Raw genomic sequence first — 19,961 nt, 5'->3', positions numbered from 1 at the left:
TTTATCAACTGAAGTGCTTTTTGAAGCTTCTGCCTAGGTGACTGAGGTGGTACTTCTCTTAAAAATCAGTTTCCTGTCTCACTGGTGTGGACCTGAGAACAATTTATACCAAGAAGTGAGGTTAATAAAATTACAGGAGCAGCACAATTGGATTTGGTTATTCCTGTATAAAATCTGCTTCCAAATGGCTGGCTGTAAGACAGAGTGTGATAGAAGCCATCAAAACTCCACTACCAAAGAGGATTAAAGTGTCATCAGCTGCACTTTTCAGAGGAATCAAAGGCATTAATATTATAGATGTTTTTCTGTTCTGATGATCAGCAATTACTTGCACAAATTTCTTATAAGCTAGTCCAGATCAATATCTGAATTCTGAGAATTAGGCATGGATTTAGACTGAAATGTCAGAGGATGTTATGCTCCCTTAGAAGTGTCAGCTGGCTCCTCTTTGAAAGAATGCTTCACCCTTCAAATCTGTGCTCATACTGGCTGCTTGTCAACTTGTGCTTTTCAACAATCAAATTTAATATTTCTGTTTTGATTAGGAGTTGGTATTCACTTATTGGAAAAGCTATCTATGCTTAATTGTTCACGTGAACACTGTCTTTTTCTTTGACCTTTAAAATCTGCATTTTCTTGTCATTTCATATTTACTGCCATTGATTACTGTACCTTGTGCTGTTAAATCCTGATCACAGTGTCTCAAACCTGTGTTCCTTTGATCCTAAGGTAGATGGGATTGACTAATGAAACTGGCAGTTATTAGGAGAAGGGATTATATAATACTTATGTCTTTCTAGAAATAGTAAACAATTGCATTAAAGAATTAAACCAGAACAAAAATCAGCATGGTAGTAAATCATCTGTATTTGTCACCCCTCTCCGGCTGTTTTTAAACTTTATGGCTGTAGTAAGTAATTTCTTTTCTCATTTTTAACAGCTCTGAAAATCTTCCCTTGAAAAGGCTCATGCATGGTTGCTTAGCTACAGCATTGTATGTGTGTTATGCATTGCACCTTCTGAATAAAAATAAGATGAATTTTAGGAATTTCCTATTCATTAATAAGCACTGAGGAACAAAGCAAAAATATAAGGGAAAATGGAACACAGGAAAGTTACTTAGTGAATATTTTTTTTTCCTATTTTGTTTACACATTTTCCTAAAATGTCTGCATTTAATCCCTACCAAGTAGAATGTTACAATAGGCAGTGGGTTCTGGGGATAGAGAGAAGAGATTCTTACTTGAACTTCAATAAGCAGGTTACTATAAAATGTGTAGATAATTTTTTATTAAAAAGTCAGTGCTTATTCTCTTTCTTAGCACATATTGATATAAAAAGTACCTGGCTTTCTTATCATAGTTGGGGTTTTTTTGGTTGTAGTCTCAGAGGGTATAGAAACAGGCAAAAGATCGTGTTTGCTATTTCCACACCAACTCCCTGCTCATATTCTGATGTGTACTTTGTGTCTGGACATAATCCCACTATATGGGCTTTTGTACCATAGAGATGACTTCCAGGTAAATGGATTTGAGAAATTGTACAATTGTATTTTAGATGAAAGTAGAATTAGCACCTTTGTTTTAATGGTAAGGTAGTTTGTAATTGTAACAACTGAAGTTACAGAGAGACAGTGAGGTAAAATACACAACATGCATGCCAGATTTTTTTCTCCTAGAATCTTAACTCCTCCATTCCTTTTTTTCCTGCATTCTGTGATAAGCAGGTAATTTCATATAAATGTTTTCAAAAATTGGACTGTGATACTGTGCTAAGTGCTGGTCCTGTGGATTCTAGAGATTTCCTTGGTTTCTAAAAATCTAGATATTTGCAGTGCTGTTGGTAGGACAAAGTGTAAAATCTCTTTTCTGAAAAGACATGTTTCCTCTCCTGTTCTGGACATGTCCTTTTTAAAGATTTGGAAATACTGTGGTTAAAATCTTTGACCTGAATCTATGCTCAGAGTTTCCTTGAGGAATGGAGCTCTGTGCTCGTGGCACGGCACAGTGTGCACTGTCTGTGTGACACAGTGGTTGTACACTGGCCTTGTCCTCCTCTGCTGCTGCCTTCTGCATGTGTGAAAAGGATGTTAAATAACCAACTCTTCATTTCCTGTCTAGTCACTGCAGTAGAAGTTTTAAAATATTTGCAAATTGCTCTAGGTCAGAGTGGGGTAAAACTTTGATAATACTGTAGATTTCAGCCTTGTGTTATCTAAAGGACCCTTATAAGTTGACAGAGGGAATTTACTTGTTCATAGAACATTAAGCAGAAATAATTTGTTCATGCTGTTTTCTGTGTGTTCATGTGTTTGTGTTTTCTATTCTAAAATACGATCTTCTTTTGTTCCTTTTTAATAGAAATCTGGTTAAGAAGTACTGTCCTAAACGCTCACCAAAAGATGAGGAGCCCAGGTAAAAATGTCCATTTCAAGTTCTATTTGTAAAAAGTGAGAACTAACAGTGTATGCTGTTCTTTTATGGATTTTTTTTAAGATAAAGTATTTAATTGGTGATGACAAGAGAATTGTGCTTGGCTTCTTACTATAGTTCTGCTATAATTCTCAAGCATGTTTACTTGTATTGGTATTTTAATGTAGTAGTCATGGCAGGTTGTACTTGCTCCCTTCCAAAACAGTCTTTTAGGTAACTTAAATTTTGAAAGCAGAAGTTTAGCTTACTATGTATAGACTAGTACTGTTTTTTAAAGAAAAGCAAGTATGTGTCCTTAGACTTTAGTTTTTTGCTTAGTGATTGAGATTTTCAGTGCATTTTTATGGCAGTACAAATGTAGCTATGCATCTCTATAGTGAGACATGAGTGTACACAAATTGTCATGTTATGGGCAAGAGGAGCTCTTAAAATGCTGATTTGCTTTGACTCCGGAGACAAAATAAGTGGATGTCTACTGGTGGAGGAACAATTTGTGCTAAACAACTTTATTTATCAAAAGTGTGCTTGTTTTGCTGTCCATTCCATAGTCATTTAAAAATTTACTTGAAAAAGCACAGTGCTTTTTTGTCTTTAGGGGTAAGTCTTAGGAAATAAAACAAGTGGGCAAGTTGCAGGTTGCAGCCAGAGCACATACTGTGCAGAGTGCCTAAGAATTCAAAGTAGGATTTCCTCTAGATTGTTTAGGGGGTGTAAAGATCCTGGACCTGAGGGAATAGGCTTTCCAGTGCTAGAGTGGCATTTGAAATTCCCAAAAGCCAAGCCTATGGAGATGGCAGTATTCCACAATTAAGAGAGAAAGATGTATATTTTAATGTGGTGCCTGTTTTTTTTTTCCTTTCTTCCCTTCCACACACACTTTCTACCCTTTGCCCCTCCTCTTCCCCCCTTTTTAGTGCCAGCCATAGTGGCACCTTACTTCCAGCCAGGAGGTGGGCAGGCAAACAGGCAGCTGTCTCCAGAGCTGATAGCAAACTTGTTCTGTAGACTCCATCGGCATGCATAGGAGTGGCATGGTTGGCATGCTCCACCCTCGACACTACCAAGCTCATCATCTCTGCAGCAAGCTCAGCCTCCAGCCTAGGGACGTATGTATCCGTTCCCCAGCTCAGGCCCCTCTCTGGGCAGCTTAGGAGATACCACTATACTACAGGGCTTGCCAGGTAGTATTCTTCTTCTTTCTTTTCCATCCACAAACCCCATGTTCTTGTAAAACATGTTTGAAGAGACATTGCAGCATATGGTACATGCTAGGCTTAACATAGGCTTTCCCAGCTTGTGTTTCTACTCTAACTCAATTAGCATTAAGATAAGGTTTATTGTAAAATGTCTGTGTTTTTTTATTTAGTCAGGAGTACAGACTATACTAAAATAAGTATATTTTAAAAAGCTAACTTTTGTGTGTGTGTGTGCTTTCTGTCAGGTTTACTTCGTGTATTGCCTTTTTTAATATCCTCAATGAGTTGAACGACTATGCCGGACAGCGAGAAGTAGTTGCAGAGGAAATGGGACACAGAGTGTATGGAGAATTGATGAGATACTCTCATGATCTGAAAACTGAGAGAAAAATGGTAATTTCTGTGCTTTTAAATATGAAACTAGGATATCAAGATGAAGTCTTTTAATGAACTGATGTATTTGTTTACCCATTTTTATGAACACGGCAATACATAGCTTTTGTAATATATTTCTAAAACAAATTTAAGGTTTTTCTATAATATATAGTGTTATATACCATAATGTAGTTATTAAACCTAAAAGTTATTATCTTGGGAAGACAGTGCTTTTGTAGCCTTTTTTTTTGCCAGTGTACCACAGTATCTGTGATATAGTTCTTGCATGTTAAGTAATGTCTTCCAAAGAGTATGGCTTGTGGAAGATACTGCACATCATAGGCTGTCAACTAGAGCAGGGACTAATTAATGGTAATAGTACTAAAAATATAGGCAAATTTAATTTATTTATGATGTTTTTAGCATCTTCAGGAAGGGCGAAAGGCTCAGCAGTATCTGGACATGTGCTGGAAACAGATGGATAATGTGAGTTTGTGTTTGGATTTTATTCCTGTTGAAATTAAATAAGATATACTGGCTGTAAGTGGAATTGTTTTCATCTGTTCTAATCTTGCTGAGATTTAATACTTAGGTATATTACTAATGTCCAAGTAATTTAGTAACCTAATACAGTTCAATGTATTTGTAGTTCCCTGATTAAAAAAATCTCCTGTAAACAGCTTCTGTGTTTATGTTTGAGAGAAGCCTTGGCTTTTATCCAGCATAAAGAAATCTGGTTTTAACATGGGTACAGACTTTGGTTGCTTCTCCTTGGGCTACTAAAAATGATAGTTTATTTTTATGAAGATGAAATCTTAAATCACTGAATTTTACTTGAGCTTGAGGGCTTGTTCCAAGGTATATTCAGGAATACCACTATAGACTATTGTATTTTCAGGAGATAGAATTACTGTTTAACAGATAAATGCAGGAAGTGAATGTCTCTAGGACAGACTATAAACTTTCTTGAAACAAATGCTTTTAAAGATAAGAGAATATAAAATTCAACCAAGTCAGTTCAAGATGCATTCTGATATTCTGGTTGTCTGTCTTAAAAAAATTATTATTCCTTTGATTCAGATTATTGTGAAGCAGTATTGGAGAAGTGAATTTGTTTTGTTGTTGTGGTCCCAGATAAGCAGGGTCTTGCTTCCCTATCATGTCAAAGAGTTTAATTCATCATCAGAGGATCAGAATAGAAGCAGGTGTGGTAGTTTTAGATGTTACCTCTTCACCAAGATAATTCCCACAGTTCAGCTCAAACAATACAGTGCCTTATATTTACCTGAGTGTCAAAGTCAGTCTTTTAAATGCATTTAGATGCCTTTAAGGGACACACTAACCTCAGTTGCCTGACTTTGCTGTGAAGCAGGAGCTCACAGTCCCAGTTGCAGTTTCCCTCTAGAGATGTGAACTTCTGCAACAATTTTTCCTACAGCAGTTGTCTTGACAACAGCCACATATGGAGAGCATCAAGTATATTGAATACTGTTGTCTGTGCTACCTACAGCTGTGCCACTTGACATGAATACTGATGATGATTGTAGTGCAGATACGTCCTTCACACTGCCTTCAAAATAATGGAGTTGACCTAGTTGCTGTGCTAACAGTGTGCCCCTTTAAAGGGGACTTAGTGAATTTAAGATACTTAAATGGAAGCTTTGATGTTTAGAATTCAGTTTGTGCCTTTTGTAGAGCAAAAAGAAATTTGAGAGAGAATGCAGAGAGGCAGAGAAGGCACAGCAAAGCTATGAACGACTGGACAACGACACCAATGCAACAAAGGCTGATGTTGAGAAGGTAAGGGTGTGGTGGCTTTTCTTTACTTTATTATCAGCTGTATTTCATTTACGTGTTAATCATCAGTACTGAAACAATATTCATTGAATGTGTAACATTGTGGATAAAAAATGCTTATGTGTTATGTGCAAAATCAAAGTTCCAGTGATGTGGTAAGACAGCAGATGAAAGGAATGTGCTTCAGAATGAGAATGGTTTGGGTTGGAGTGGACCTTGAAGACTCCCCTGCCATGGGCAGGGATCCCTTCCACTAGACCAGGCTGCTCAGAGCCCCATCCAACCTGGCCTTGAACTCTGCCAGGGATGGGGCATCCACAGCTGCTCTGGGCAACCTGTTCCAGTGCCTCACCAACCTCATAGTGAAGATTTTTTTTCCAAATGTCAAATCTAAACCTGCCCTCTGTGAGTTTAAAATCATTCCCTTGCCCAGTCACTACCTGCCCTTGTGAAAGGTCCCTCTCCAGCTCCCTTGTCCTGCTGGCTACGCTGCTTTTGGTGCAGCCCAGGACAGGGTTGGCTTTGTGGGCTGTGAGTGCCCATTGCCAGGGCCCCCACCTCCTTCTCCTCAGAGCTGCTCTCAACCCATTCTCTCCCAGCCTGTGTTAGTGCTTGGGATCGCTCCAGCTCACATGCAGGACCTGGCACTTGGCCTTGTTAAAGCTCATGAGAGCTCTGGGTGGCTGTGCTGACTGTGCTCCTTTAACTGGCAGCTGTCTGCTCTTTGGTACCTCGGGGTTTAGAGGATCAGTCACTTCTGTGGGTGTTAGGATACACATTTAAGCAGTCTGGCTAAGGGAGCTACAGTGATCATTGCTTTCTCAGTGTGTAACAAATGAAGTTTTGGAGCTTCAGTATATGCCAAGTCTCACATTCTTTATATTTCAGTTATAAGGATGTTGGTTTTGACTTGTGACTACTGTTCTTGCACAGTTGATAAAATAAAATAATGCTGTGTGTCATTGAAAAGTACAAGACATTTAACCTGGTAACACTTTCCTACTAGGCTAAGCAACAGTTAAACCTGCGCACACACATGGCTGATGAAAACAAAAATGAATATGCTGCACAACTACAGAATTTTAATGGGGAACAGCACAAACACTACTACATCGTCATTCCTCAGATTTACAAGGTAAAATAATTAACAGATAAAGTATGTCTAATCCTTTTCTAAAGAAGAAGTAGACTTTAAAATTAAAAAATCTGGTTTTTTGGATGTTAGTGGATCATTTAATCAAAAAATTACCATAATCTTGAGACAACTTGTGTTTTTTCATGAGACTGCTTACCATACTAATGCTTAGATTTCTGATGAAAATGCTTGGTTGCATTTTGTCTAAGACTTTATACTTTGTAGACTGTTTAAGTATTCCTGAAAGGGTCTGGCACAATAAACACTTGAGAGGTCTGGGTGGCAGAAGACATTTAAAACAATCATTCTGATAAGGTTGATCAGTAGCTCTCAGGATCCCTGTGTGTGTGAGTGCTGTGCCTGTGCTAAGGTGACGGTGGCTGTGGTTTCATGGATCTCCTGTATGGATTAAAAAGGCTGCATTGGAAGCAGAAGTTCCAACACCCTCCCAGCCCCCAGTTAGTTTTTGCTCCATCAGTGTTACCAGCAATCCACAGATCTCTCTAAATCAAGTAAAAAAGTAAAGATTAATACTTTGCATCTAAAGTGGGGATTTCTTGAGATGCTTTATGTAACTAATAAGATTTTTTTTAACATTCTTTCAAAAATATGGACTTTGCAGAACTGGAAAACCAGTTAAAAATAGTTGGGGGCATCAGGTGAGGAGAGTTCAGAAGTGTGTTGGCATGTACCTTCAACCACTTGGGAAAGATGGGTGGGAGCTGATACTGAGACAGGGAGTGAGGAAATGGAAGGTGAAACACTGGGTTTATTTGAAGGTATTCAACTTAAATATGCTTGTTATTTTCCAGCAACACAGGTCAGTTTGTTTTTTTATTTTTTTTTAAATCCTTACTGGATTCACAGGAGAAAATTACCTTGGCTTATTAAAGCATTTTCTAATATTTTAACTGTTAAGCAGCACCACAGTAGGTCTGACTTCACATACTGATCCAAGAACTGCAGTCAGCTCCCAGGAGAAACAGGTTGATCATCTTTGTAGCTTACACCAGACTTTTGCTTTACTGCCTTTATTTCTCCAGGGTTAAGATCCATTATCAAAGATATTACTCGTATTTTTGAGCTCTACAGTAAGAGCAGAAAGGCCTAGTCCTGTTTTCTCTTGAGACTACACTTTTATTACTTCATTGCAAGTGTTTGGTGACATTCTATGGGAAAACCTTGGAGAAGGGTTTAGCACATCTAGGTGGTTGTTTTGTCTTGGAGAGCCAAAACTGCATATTATTTGAACATCTGCCTCTGTAGATATAGGAAAGATCCAACATCTTACCCAATTTTTGACAGCCTATTGGTATATGTTTTACTGATTTTTGGTTTTGTTTGGGGTGTTTTCCACAATCAGGTGAAAAGCCCAGAGCTGTTGTCTTAATGGTATTTCTCTTTGATTTATTCTTTTTTGTTCTGTTCCAGTAAACTTTGATTGCAAATCTTATGTAATGGTATTCTTCTCTTTATTTTCTTGCACACTGCTAAAGGAAATGGTTTGTATTTCAAATCAGAGTGTCTAAACTGCAGATAATTTTAATTTTTCTTATTTTTCCTATATTTTAAATAATTGGTATTGCTTGGAAGATACGATAATAAAAGCAACATGGATATATTTATCACTAGAGAGGAATTACTTGGAACTAGAAGGAGAGAGTGAGGAGATGTAGAAATCATAAAATTTCTTTACTGTGGTTTTCATTTTTGCATAAAACAAATACTTAAACAGTTGCCTGTAAACACTGTACATGTGTTTTATAAAAGAAAAAGGAAAGAAAGTCCCATCCATTACATGGTTTTTAGAAATCAAAGAGCATTGATTGATGCTCTTATGAAGTTATGAAGAGAAGTCTTCATAACTATTGTACTGCAACTGCGTCAGACTGTGTCTGAAAGGACTTGCAAGTTGTGGTTTTTTAACCAAATAAAAATTATGAGAAAGCATAGAAATTCTGTCCCACACTGTGGTGACCACAGTAACTGCATATGTCAGGATCAAGGAGGAAAAAATCATCAAATGAAAGCTTTTTTTAATCTTTCTTTGCACTTGCAGCAACTTCAAGAAATGGATGAAAGAAGGACTATCAAGCTTAGTGAATGTTACAAAGGCTTTGCTGACTCTGAGCGCAAGGTTATTCCAATTATCTCAAAATGCTTGGAAGGGATGATCCTTGCAGCAAAGTCAGTTGATGAACACAGAGTAAGTAGAATGGAGGAACTTTTTAAATGTGTGTGAGCAGTTGAACTGCTACAAAAGCTGTGAAGAGGGGAAGGACTGACTTACCCTGTACAGTTACCTTTCTGTTGTCAAATATTTGTTTCAAAAGTGTTGTGACTTCAATTTCAGCAGAAGGGACCACTTCTGCTTTTGTTGTGTGTTCTCTTTCTCTTTTTGATTTAGTGTAATCTGAATATCTTTGACACACTCTCATTGAATGTGATTTTGGACACATTATTTTGATTATCCTAAAATATCCTGCAATACAATGGTCAGTATTTTCCTCTGCATGTGGCATTAAAACATACAGAGGGTGTTCAGTTAACAAAGTATTCATTCTGTGTCCTGCTTGACTGCAGCAGGTTCTGTGCTATTTTATCTTGCTACATCTAGTTTCTTAGTTCTGTCTTCATTTCAGTGCCAATGTCGAAAGATTAAAAGGTGGAAAGTAGTTTGGTCCTGTTTTAATTTTGTGGTAACCCTTGGGAAGTGTTTGCTGGAATATTCTGAATAGCTGAGTATGCTTTGCTATACACTCATGAGCACTGCTGAGATAAAAGAATGTTGTTATCTTAACTTGCTCTGTCCAGAAGTGCTCACTCTTACTTTTGGTGCACCTCTGCAATTATATGAAAAATTTATTTCCATTTTTTTCTCTCTGGCTCTTGATGGGTTTGCTTTTTAAACTCCTTAATGTCCTGTGTTTAGGACTCTCAACTAGTGATAGACTGCTTCAAATCTGGTTTTGAGCCTCCTGGAGATTTTCCATTTGAAGACTACAGTCAGAATATTTACAGAACTATCTCTGATGGAACCATCAGTACACCAAAGCAGGAGGGAATGAGAATTGATACAAAAACTACAGTCGGCAAGGCTAAAGGAAAGCTGTGGCTCTTTGGAAAGAAACCAAAGGTAACAATTAAGAAATTACTATTTGGAAAATGAAAATTAAAATGAAAGTAGCTTCCCATTACTGTAATGTTTCTAAGATTCTGTAAAGACTTTCTGTAGTTGCATAGGAAAGGTGTTAATTGTGAATGTAAAAATAAGGAGAGGGGAGAGTATGCTTTGGAACTGGGCAGACTTCAGATCTGTCTGTTATGGTACAAAAAGCAGCCCCCTTCTAAATGTCACATTTTTATGTAGAACTGCTGTGTAGATTTTTATTACACCTGTTGCAAGTTTTGAAAACTCCTGAGGTTTCTCTGAAAACATTAAAGTTTATAATCTGTCACTGGTAAAACATACTGTGGTAAATGTCCTAGAAGAAATATTACTACGAAATAGGGTGAAAATATTCCTATGCTCAAGAAAAAAATTGAAAGCATTGAAATTACTACTTTGTTTTCTTATGAGTTACAATTAACACTTTCTGTGCAAGATGCCTTCGTGGATCAACAGAAGATTATCACAACATGCATTAGCTATATAAATGAATGGAGCATGTACATACTTAAATTTTATGCTTTATCTTTATTTAATATTGGAGCATATCAGTGAGCTGTTTTAATGATTCCCACAAATTTTTGTGAGGTTATTTTAATGCTCCAAGCCAGTTTTTGTCATTTGTTACAGGAAACTATACTTAGGGCTTCTTAATGGTAGAATTTATTTTCCAGTTGATAGTATTCTGAGAAAGTAGGTCTTTACAGTATATTATGTAACTCCAACTGTGTGTTAAAACTGATTGTTTATTTTTCATGCAGAATAATTAGTGATTCATAGCATGCATTAATACACGGGCATATGTATTGCATTTGTCTGCAGAGGTGGGTGAGATTCAGCCTGTTCTGAAATTCCATCACAATTGCCAGTTTGACCACAAGGCATCTTTCTGAGAGTTTGGAGAGTTATGGAAATGTACACAGGTTTCAGCCTGGACCTTGGCAATTGCTGTAGCTATAAGAAATCCCTTAGTGTGGTGACGGATGAAATAAGCTGACAAGACTTGCCCTACTCTTTCTTCTCCCCAGTTCCCTCACTGTGTGTAGCAGTCAGGGAGTCAGCCTGTCCACAGGTGTGACATGTGTGTACATACTACATGCATCTCTTCCCTAAGGACCTAAACGAAAGATTTTGTCCCTGATTTTCACCTGGCTTTGGGGAGGATGGAGGAGTGCTCTACAAAACACCAGCTGGAAGCAGAATATTTACTGAAAGATACATATTTAATTCTAAATACTATTCACAGGTTTTAAAATATATTTTAAAATAATTTATTATAAAATCCGCTGGTTTACTACAGCTGGGGTATTCATGGGGATCTTTGGACCTTCATTTAGCAGGAACTATGGCTGGTCTTGACTTTCAGGTATTCCTTCACCTATTTTTAATGTTGTCAGAGGCATAAAAGGCAGTGGAAATAGAGGAAAATTTAACTGGAAAGGAATTGCAGAGATATAAGAGAAAAAATGAGAGAAGCAATTTGAAAAAAGGGGAAGAGGTTCTTGGGATGATGTTAAGAATGCCATGCAGCCATTGTGTCAGTCCAGCTTGACTGCAGAGTTTGAGAATACTTTTTGTTGTAGTCATTCTCCATAGATGTACCAAATATTTCTGGTTTGGCTAAGCTGCTAGGGTACCTCAGTATCAGGAGGAAAGAGTGAGCAGGGATGCTTGAGCTTCCAGGATGATTGTAACTAAATTGGCAATAGCAGAACCATTTAAAGAAAAGAGACAGGGAGCTTTGGGATCTTGTTAGGATCTTGTGGCAGTGTTGAGGCTAAAGCTTCTTTCCTTCTCTGCAGCAACCTATAACTGAGGATTAATTCATGACAGAAACCTTTTAAACCCAATACAGTTATAGTATAAATGTGTCTGAAACGTTACAACCTGTTTCTGTGTTGGATGGAAATTTTATTTTTGTAAGACAGAATTTTCATTTTAAAATCACTTTGAACATTTGGCTTATTTATTGCTTTCTTTATTTCCACATTAGCCACAATCCCCACCCCTAACCCCTACTAGTTTATACACATCCAGTACTCCTAATGGGTCCCAGTATCCCATATTCTCCATTGAACCAGTGCATTATTGCATGAGTGACATAAAAACAGGGAAGCCCAGAATTCCTTCTTTCAGAAGCCTCAAAAGAGGGGTAAGTTGGATAACAAGTTGAAATGCATGATGGGCTATGAGCAGTGTGTTTGTGATGTGGCTTTTCTAATGCTCTTCACCCTCATTATAAGGCTTATTTAGTTAAAAGTAACACTTCAGCCATAAGGTCACTTTAGGATACTTTGTTTCATACTATACAGAAGTTACCAACAGATTAAAAAGAAATTAAAATAGAAATACTCTTTATAACATTTGGAATGCTCATGCTTAAAAAAGGTGTTATAAAGAGGGTGCTCAGCATGTGTTTGATACCTTTTTTCATTGTTGTTCACATTCACAAATGTTTTCCTACCATCATGTAACATATTTTTGCAGTAATTAATCATTGGATATACAGTTACCACAAAAATCATCTGATGTCTTATTTGCTGACTTTGAAAATAGTAGAAGTTGATTACGAGACACTGAACTAAAAAGGGAGAATTTAATTCCTTCTGTGCATCAAATGCTATAGCTTATGGTGATGGCAGATTTTGAAATACTGATTTTTTAAAAAACATTGCAGCATTAATGTGTCTTCTGATTAATTAGTTGCTCTTGTTGGTCCTAGTTTCTTTTGGGTAAAATTATTGAAAAAATTGCTACCAAATGCCACAGAGACTTATCAATTAATTTACTGATATAGTGGCATATTCTGCAAATAGAATTTTTCTGGAAGCCAGTAGAAGGGAAATATGAAATGGTTTCCTAGCAACATTTATGGTGCTAGTGATAAATTTACTGGCACTTTCCTGTTATGTCAGAAAAGCACAGGCTGCCCAGTTTATGTTGGTTAGTGGTATTTATTCGTCCAAATAAAAAGGTAATTGGATGCACTGGTTGTATATAATTAATAATTTTTTTGGTATTTCAAGACAATATTGACTTGCTGTCTCATGTGCATCAAGAATGGTTGACTGTTGTTGACATAATGTGGAGATCAAGGTACAAAATGCTCTTTTGCAGTAAAGTTACAATTTAGAGGCTCCCTTGTTGTCATTGTGAAGCTGAATGAGTTACAGTTAAAACTTTATTTTTCTTTAGATCATGTTGTGGCATCTAATTTCAGGCCCCCAGATACTTGGAAAGAGCCTCTCTAGCAGTGCCATTTTTTAGAAAATACCTGTGTTCCCCTCAGCCTGTGTGGCAGGCAGCATCTCCTGTCCCTTCGGAGTCATTAGCTCATAATTTGCTTGGTTGGGAAGGCAGTGCCTCTTCAGTACTCGTGAGGAGCTGCCTGCATGAGGGAGTTGGAATGGCACAGGCCTTGTTTACACTTTGATTTTGTTGATCACTAAAAGTATTAACTCCAGCCTCACAAATCATCCCCTTGTACTACCAGTAGTTCTAGAACCTCTTTTGAAGGGAAAGATCATCTAACTACTACAGAGTGCTAATGGAAAATGAAACCATATCTTTATTGATTTTTAAAAACATTCTTCATCTTGTAAAATTAAATATGTTCTTTAAATAATTTAATTTAATAATTCTTTAACATTAGGAAGCATCACTAAGGTCCTACAGATCTAGACTCACTCCAATGTGCCATGATATTAAAGACTTAATCTCTGTAAAATCTTCAAGAATGAGTATTTTAATTTATATATATTCTGAATTTCCTTGCAAGCATTTTAACAGACACCACATTGTTGTATATTTTTAAAGTCTTTTGAACTTAAATGTATAGTGGACTAGTAATAGATTTTTTTTTTAATCTCATTGATGAGTTTTATCTTTATAATATACAATGATTAAATGCTAATAGTATGTGATACTGTTTCCCACATGTTTTGTCCCTGGAAAATTGTTTCCAAGTGGTACTGACGTGCAGAACTACTAAACCATAGAGTCATAGAAAGGTTTGGGTTGGAAGGGACCTCAAAGATTGTGTCATTCCAACCCCCTGCCAGGGGCAGGGATCCCTTCCACTAGACCAGGCTGCTCAGAGCCCATCCAGCCTGGCCTTGAACCTGCCAGGGATGAGGCATCCACAGCTGCTCTGAGCAGCCTGTTCCAGTGCCTCACCACCCTCTGAATATAGAATTTCTTCCTAACATCCAATCTAAATCCATCTTCTTTCAGTTAAAAAATGTTCCCCTTTGTCCTATGACCATCTGGCCATGTAAAATGGGGCTCAGTTTGCTTCTGCTGAGCTTTATCTGTGAGGTGGCATCCATCAGCCAGTGGAGCATCCTGGTCATTTTGTTTAACAGGCCCTGTGCAAGATCTCAGTCAAGGTGCAGAGGTCACAAACCCTCTGTCCCTGCACTCTGTGCTGCATGCAGTGCATTTTCCTGTCATTTTCCTGTCATTTTCCAGAGCAAGAGCAGCGAGCAGTAGCTGTAGAGTAGGTTACTGACAGAAGGTGTAAGCCAGTGTAGCTTGCTGTGTTAGTGCTGCTGCTTCTCCTTTGAAATGTTAACAATTCCAGCAGTGTTAGTGCTTGTGAGAGGTCTGTGCTTGATGCCACTTGGTACATAAAATATCTGCATTATCAGCAGTGATCTGTGAACCTTAACAGAGTTTTATTGGCAGACTCTTTCGGAAGTGAACAGGAGCTTTGTTTATGTCATTTTGCATCTCTGGACTTCAAGATTCCTACCAGAGTATCGTTTGTGAAGGTGCTTTACTTCCCTCATTGCTAAAAATCCTAATGTTGTGTATGTTCCCCAAGCAGCAGCCTTAAAAATTGCTCAGGGATGTTGGAACCCAGGCACGGGAAATATTTTTGACACAGGGTCAAAAGTGAAGTTGAGATACCTGTCTTCTAAGTTGCTTGGTATTTCTCTGGAAAGGGTTGTCCAGATTATTAAAAGCATGGTAGATCTTCAAAATGCTGTGAATGTTAAAGCCAAGATTCAGCTCCTGGCACCCATGTTTTATTTGCTTCTTCTAAGGATAAAGTCTTTACTCTTTAAATATCTTTATTTTTATCTGGATGAAAACAATTTTAGATAACAACGACCCAACTGCTATTTTCAGAAAGTAAAATTAATTACTTCTGGACTTTAAAAATATCTTTGTTTATTCTAGATCTGCTGTGATAATAAACTAAAGACATTGCAAAAACTACATTTATAAGAGGAATTGCAGTAGATTTTGAGCCATCATTTACAAATTTTTTGTATAGGGCTGATCAGTCCATCATCATCAAATTCTGCTATTTCGTGTAATGTTGGCTGTGTGTGTGTTTCTTTTCCTACAACAGAAGGCTCAGTCCTTTATTCAGAACACTGAAATTCAAAAGTAGTTTAATGAAGTTGTATGTTAAAATTTTGTAAGCTAAAAGTACCCATTATCACCTAATATTTTTTAATCAGTAATTCTTAAAGCAATTATTTTCTTGTGCTTACAGTAAAATGTATTTTTTATAATTGAAAACATCAGTCCTTAAGTGATACTTTAAAAATCCATTTTTAGGCATTAGTCACTTTTGTAACTGGTCATTGCATGTAAATAATTTCCCGTTTCTTTCTGTTTTCAAATGAACTGTGCAGTGGTCGGTGAAGATGGTAAGCGCGTGTGCTGATCTGTCTGCTGTACTTCTGCTAAGATAGCATGAAAACAATCTTCTGAGAGTGTTTCCATATCATAACTGCTTTAAATCAGGTGCTGAAATACATCTCCAGATTTTCCACTCATATGCACAGTCTTCTTAATCATCCATGCTTTATGTAAGGCAATTAGACTTTTGGTCTGGCTGCAGCTAAATCTGCAATTTTGGGCTTTTAGAGTTGACCAGTATTCACAAGTTGGTCATGATGGAAATACTTGGTGATTTTTCTTTGTTAGGAAAATTGTTTAAGCAGCATAAAATATGTATATGAAAAGACTATAAAATTTGTGTAAAGAAGAAATACTGAATGCTACACTCCTTTGAATTTGGAAGAAAAATTTGCAGGGGAGGACCTTTATGCTTATAAATACAGGAAGCTGTTGCATTAAATAAAATCATGCCTTAATCAATATTATATTGCAGGGTAAATCAGTGAAAATTCACAACAAAACCTCTGTTCTTCTGATTCATTTTTAGGATACTCTGGTTTAAACCAACCTGTAAGGAAGAATGATAGAGAGGACATGATTGTATTTTTGTTTCTTTGTAGTATATTCCACTTAACAGTATTTTCCTGGGAGACTTTCTGAAGGGAATAGGAAGTTTGTTTATGTCATTTTTCATCTCTGGACTTTGAGACTATACACAGTGTGTATTCTTCTTCCTCCAGAAAGAAAACACTTGTTTTATTTTGAAAACATCCTATCTTGATTTTCCTTCTTTTATGATGTCTTGTATTCCCTTCTTAAAAAGTAATGAGATTGATTTTACAAGTGCAGAAGAGTTGAGGGGGTGAGAGGATCTTGAGGAGGGGTGTTGAAAACTTGGCATCTGAGCCTAAGGCTTGTGTCAAGATCTGCACAGTCAAGTTTCTGTAAACTTTCTTATTGACAAAAGAAATGCTGGCCAGTTTGGTTTGCCTCCACTGAGGGTTGCTGGAATGGCAAGTGGGTTTCTTGGATTAAAACCAACTTCCTTAGGCAAATGGGATCCCAAAAAAACCCCAACAAACCAAACCTTTGGTGAGTAAGACATGCACTGTATTTCCTTAACACTGTCAGTGTCTGGCACCCTGAGGGGAAGAGTCTTCACAACCAACTTGCAAGATACATAAAAATCTCTTCCCGTGCATTTCATACCCAGGCCCTTCTATCCTGCTTATTATAATCTTGACACAATTTTGCAATCAAGTAATCAAGTTTGCACATTTGGGTTCATAACAGTAGGTGGTCTTAAATTGGCTGGTTTATGATTTTTTTTAAAGTTTGGGAAGTAAGAGGGTGTTTTCCCTCCCTGAAGTTTTTTGGTTGTTGGTTTTCTGTTTGTTTGGTTTGGTTTTTTTTTTCCCCTGTAAAAATGGTGACTTTGAATATTTGAGCAAATTTTGAGTAAACTAAAAAAATTAAGTCATAATTTTGATAATTACAAGGGTTTTTTCTGTGCTCTGTGAACCAGTTTTTCTTGAGGTAAACTCCCATCAGAACTTTGTCAATTTTAATATGTTTTCTAGGACTGCTAAAGTTCTGGAAGAGAACTATAATAGTGCTTTGGAGCAAAGATCCAAAATACAGTATTTTTCTTTTGATACCATCCCAATGACCACAGGACACAGTCCAGAGAAAGAAACAATTTATATATGTGTATATAATTATTATATACACATCTTAGATTTTTGTTCTGACTCAAATTATTCTGCCCTTTCTTAATCTTCTTAAAGTGCAGTGGATGCAAGAGGAGGTACATGACTTCAGAGAAATAAAGTCTAGAAATTTTGAGTTACCTCTGTGAGCCAACTGCTACAGAAGGCAAAAAGCACCTTGACTGAGTGACTACACTCTGGCAGCAAGAACATGCATTTATTCTGTGCAGTCTTTTGTAGAGCTGTCTGTCAAGTAGAGTTTTTAAGAAGGTCCATTTGCTTCCAGTGAACACTGTCCATGTGTGGGTATGTCAGTTCAGCTGCTCAGACCTGTGCATGTGGTAGCTTGCTTCAAGGTATTTCTGCTTCCAGGGCCCTGCACTAGAAGATTTCAGCCACCTCCCTCCAGAACAAAGGCGCAAGAAACTGCAGCAGAGAATTGATGAACTAAACAGAGAGCTACAGAAGGAAACAGACCAAAAGTGAGTGCATTTTTCTGGGGGTTCTGTCATGGTTCTCTCTCTGTTGTTTGGTTTTTTATTTATGTCCTCTACCTAAGCCAATAGTGCTCAAAAGTTAGGAGACAGGCTATTAATAAACCTTTTTAAGTTCATAGTTTGTTGTATGTAGGTTCTGTTATATTGCTTCCTTCTGCTTTACTGTAATACTCATTTTGATTCTAATACTGCATAGGGAGCATTGGTTCTAAAATGGTGGGTGTCAGTTGAGCAAGACAGCTGCAGCTTCGTGCTTTAAGAACAGAACATGACCAGTATTTAGGAAATTGTATATAACAAGCAGTATGGAAACAGTACTGGACAGGTAAGAGTCAACAGCTGGAGTCCTTGTTTGCCTGTGCACAGCACAAGGAAGGAAAGCAGAAGGCGAAGATGACAGAACGGGAGAAGGATTTAGGCATGGTGTGAAGACCCGCAGTTCCTCGTTGCTGTGATTGATACCTAATCACATTTCAGGATCTCATACACATTATTTTAGCTTTAATAAATCAATGCTGGTATATTAATTATTGTAATGGTTTGTATGTTTTTAGAGATGCCCTCATCAAGATGAAGGATGTTTATGAAAAGAATCCACAGATGGGCGATCCAAGCAGTTTGCAACCAAAATTAACTGAGACTATGAGCAATATGGACCGTCTTCGGATGGAAATACACAAGAATGAGGTTAGATTCTAAAACAGTTTCTTAGAAAATGTAAGTGATTGGTACAATTGTACTTCACCTTACAGATTTTAAATATAGCACCCAGAAAAACTACTTGATTGAAGAGTAGACATCCTGATAGAATTTTTTGTGGGGTGCTGTATTTTCAAGTATGTCCATGTAGCCAGAATTAAGGTGTACATTATTAAAGATGTAAACTGTTCAGAAGAATATATTATTATTCACTTATTCTGAAATTCACATGTAATTAAAGATTTTGTCCTTAGGCTAGTATGGAGCATAGGCTAAGCATAAATGATAGGTTCATGCTTTGTGTGAAGTACTTATGAGACTTGACATCTGACCGCAGTCTCTGTGAGCTGCAGTTCAATGCATTTGTTAGATGTGCTGGTTTAGAATCAGTTTTTCTTTGACACCAATATTTGCCTTTTTTCCCCAAGGCCTGGCTGTCTGAAGTTGAAGGTAAAGTCGCCAGAAGCGACAGGCGGCACAGCAGCGACATCAACCACCTTGTCACCCAGGGCCGAGAGAGGTCACTGCTCTGTCTCTACTGCTTTACATCCTCTACAGCTCCCTTTAGATGACAGGAGTGATGGGTGTTACTTATCCTCCCCGAGTGGATGATTTTCCTTTCCTTCTAAAGGAAAATCTTAGCTGGTTCTGACTTCTAAAGGTCTCTTCCTGCCATTCTGGTAACATATAAAAACAGTCTAATTGAAACATCTCATTAAATAGCAGTGCCTTCTGAACCTGTCTTATTCCATTGCATAAGGCTCACTAGTTTTCCATGTTCTGTGGAAACAGGTATGTCAAATTTATGCTTGTTTCTCAAGCAGAGTTCAGTCTACGCTTTTGCTAGAGTTTTTTTCAGTAAATCTCCTCTGACAGTAATATAAAAACTGCTAACAGGAATTCCAGAACAATATCCACGACCTGTCCTTTCTGTGGTGCACGGGTGTTGTGAGTTTGGAGCTAAGGCCTCCTCAGAGCCCTCATGCTCCCATCATTGCTTTGCAGCCCTGAAGGCAGCTACACGGACGATGCCAACCAGGAAGTGCGCGGCCCGCCACAGCAGCACGCTCACCCCAGTGAGTTCGATGATGAGTTTGAAGATGATGATCCATTACCAGCTATAGGACATTGCAAGGCAATTTATCCGTTTGATGGTGAGTTAACCACATGCTCTGAGATTCTTCCGTGGTTTGTTATAAAGAAGACAGGTAAAATGCTTTAAAGCAAATTACATGTGTGAGTAACTAATTGCTTTAAAGATCAGTGAAGGTACTTTATAAATTACTTTAATTCATGAGCAGTACTTGTGCTGTTT

The 19,961-nt window shown here is 37.6% G+C and overlaps 1 protein-coding gene across 5 annotated transcripts in view; it reads left to right on the top strand.

The window, feature by feature from the left end:
• FNBP1L (formin binding protein 1 like) overlaps positions 1 to 19,961 on the top strand; it is a 56,804-nt gene that overhangs the window by 33,112 nt on the left and 3,731 nt on the right. For 3 of the 5 annotated variants that reach the window (XM_064428247.1, XM_064428244.1, XM_064428243.1), the window contains exons 3-15: positions 2,361 to 2,414; positions 3,874 to 4,021; positions 4,427 to 4,489; positions 5,699 to 5,803; positions 6,807 to 6,935; positions 8,995 to 9,141; positions 9,868 to 10,071; positions 12,098 to 12,256; positions 15,753 to 15,767; positions 17,823 to 17,932; positions 18,502 to 18,634; positions 19,075 to 19,166; positions 19,652 to 19,800. In XM_064428247.1, coding sequence (XP_064284317.1) covers positions 2,361 to 2,414; positions 3,874 to 4,021; positions 4,427 to 4,489; positions 5,699 to 5,803; positions 6,807 to 6,935; positions 8,995 to 9,141; positions 9,868 to 10,071; positions 12,098 to 12,256; positions 15,753 to 15,767; positions 17,823 to 17,932; positions 18,502 to 18,634; positions 19,075 to 19,166; positions 19,652 to 19,800 — 1,508 coding nt within the window. The remainder of the gene's footprint in view (positions 1 to 2,360; positions 2,415 to 3,873; positions 4,022 to 4,426; positions 4,490 to 5,698; positions 5,804 to 6,806; positions 6,936 to 8,994; positions 9,142 to 9,867; positions 10,072 to 12,097; positions 12,257 to 15,752; positions 15,768 to 17,822; positions 17,933 to 18,501; positions 18,635 to 19,074; positions 19,167 to 19,651; positions 19,801 to 19,961) is intronic. The other 2 variants (XM_064428245.1, XM_064428248.1) reach the window with 2 other exon arrangements.

Source organism: Passer domesticus, chromosome 7 (assembly GCF_036417665.1).
Source record: "Passer domesticus isolate bPasDom1 chromosome 7, bPasDom1.hap1, whole genome shotgun sequence".
NCBI lineage: Eukaryota > Metazoa > Chordata > Aves > Passeriformes > Passeridae > Passer > Passer domesticus.
This window is presented reverse-complemented; position numbering and strand designations above follow the sequence as displayed.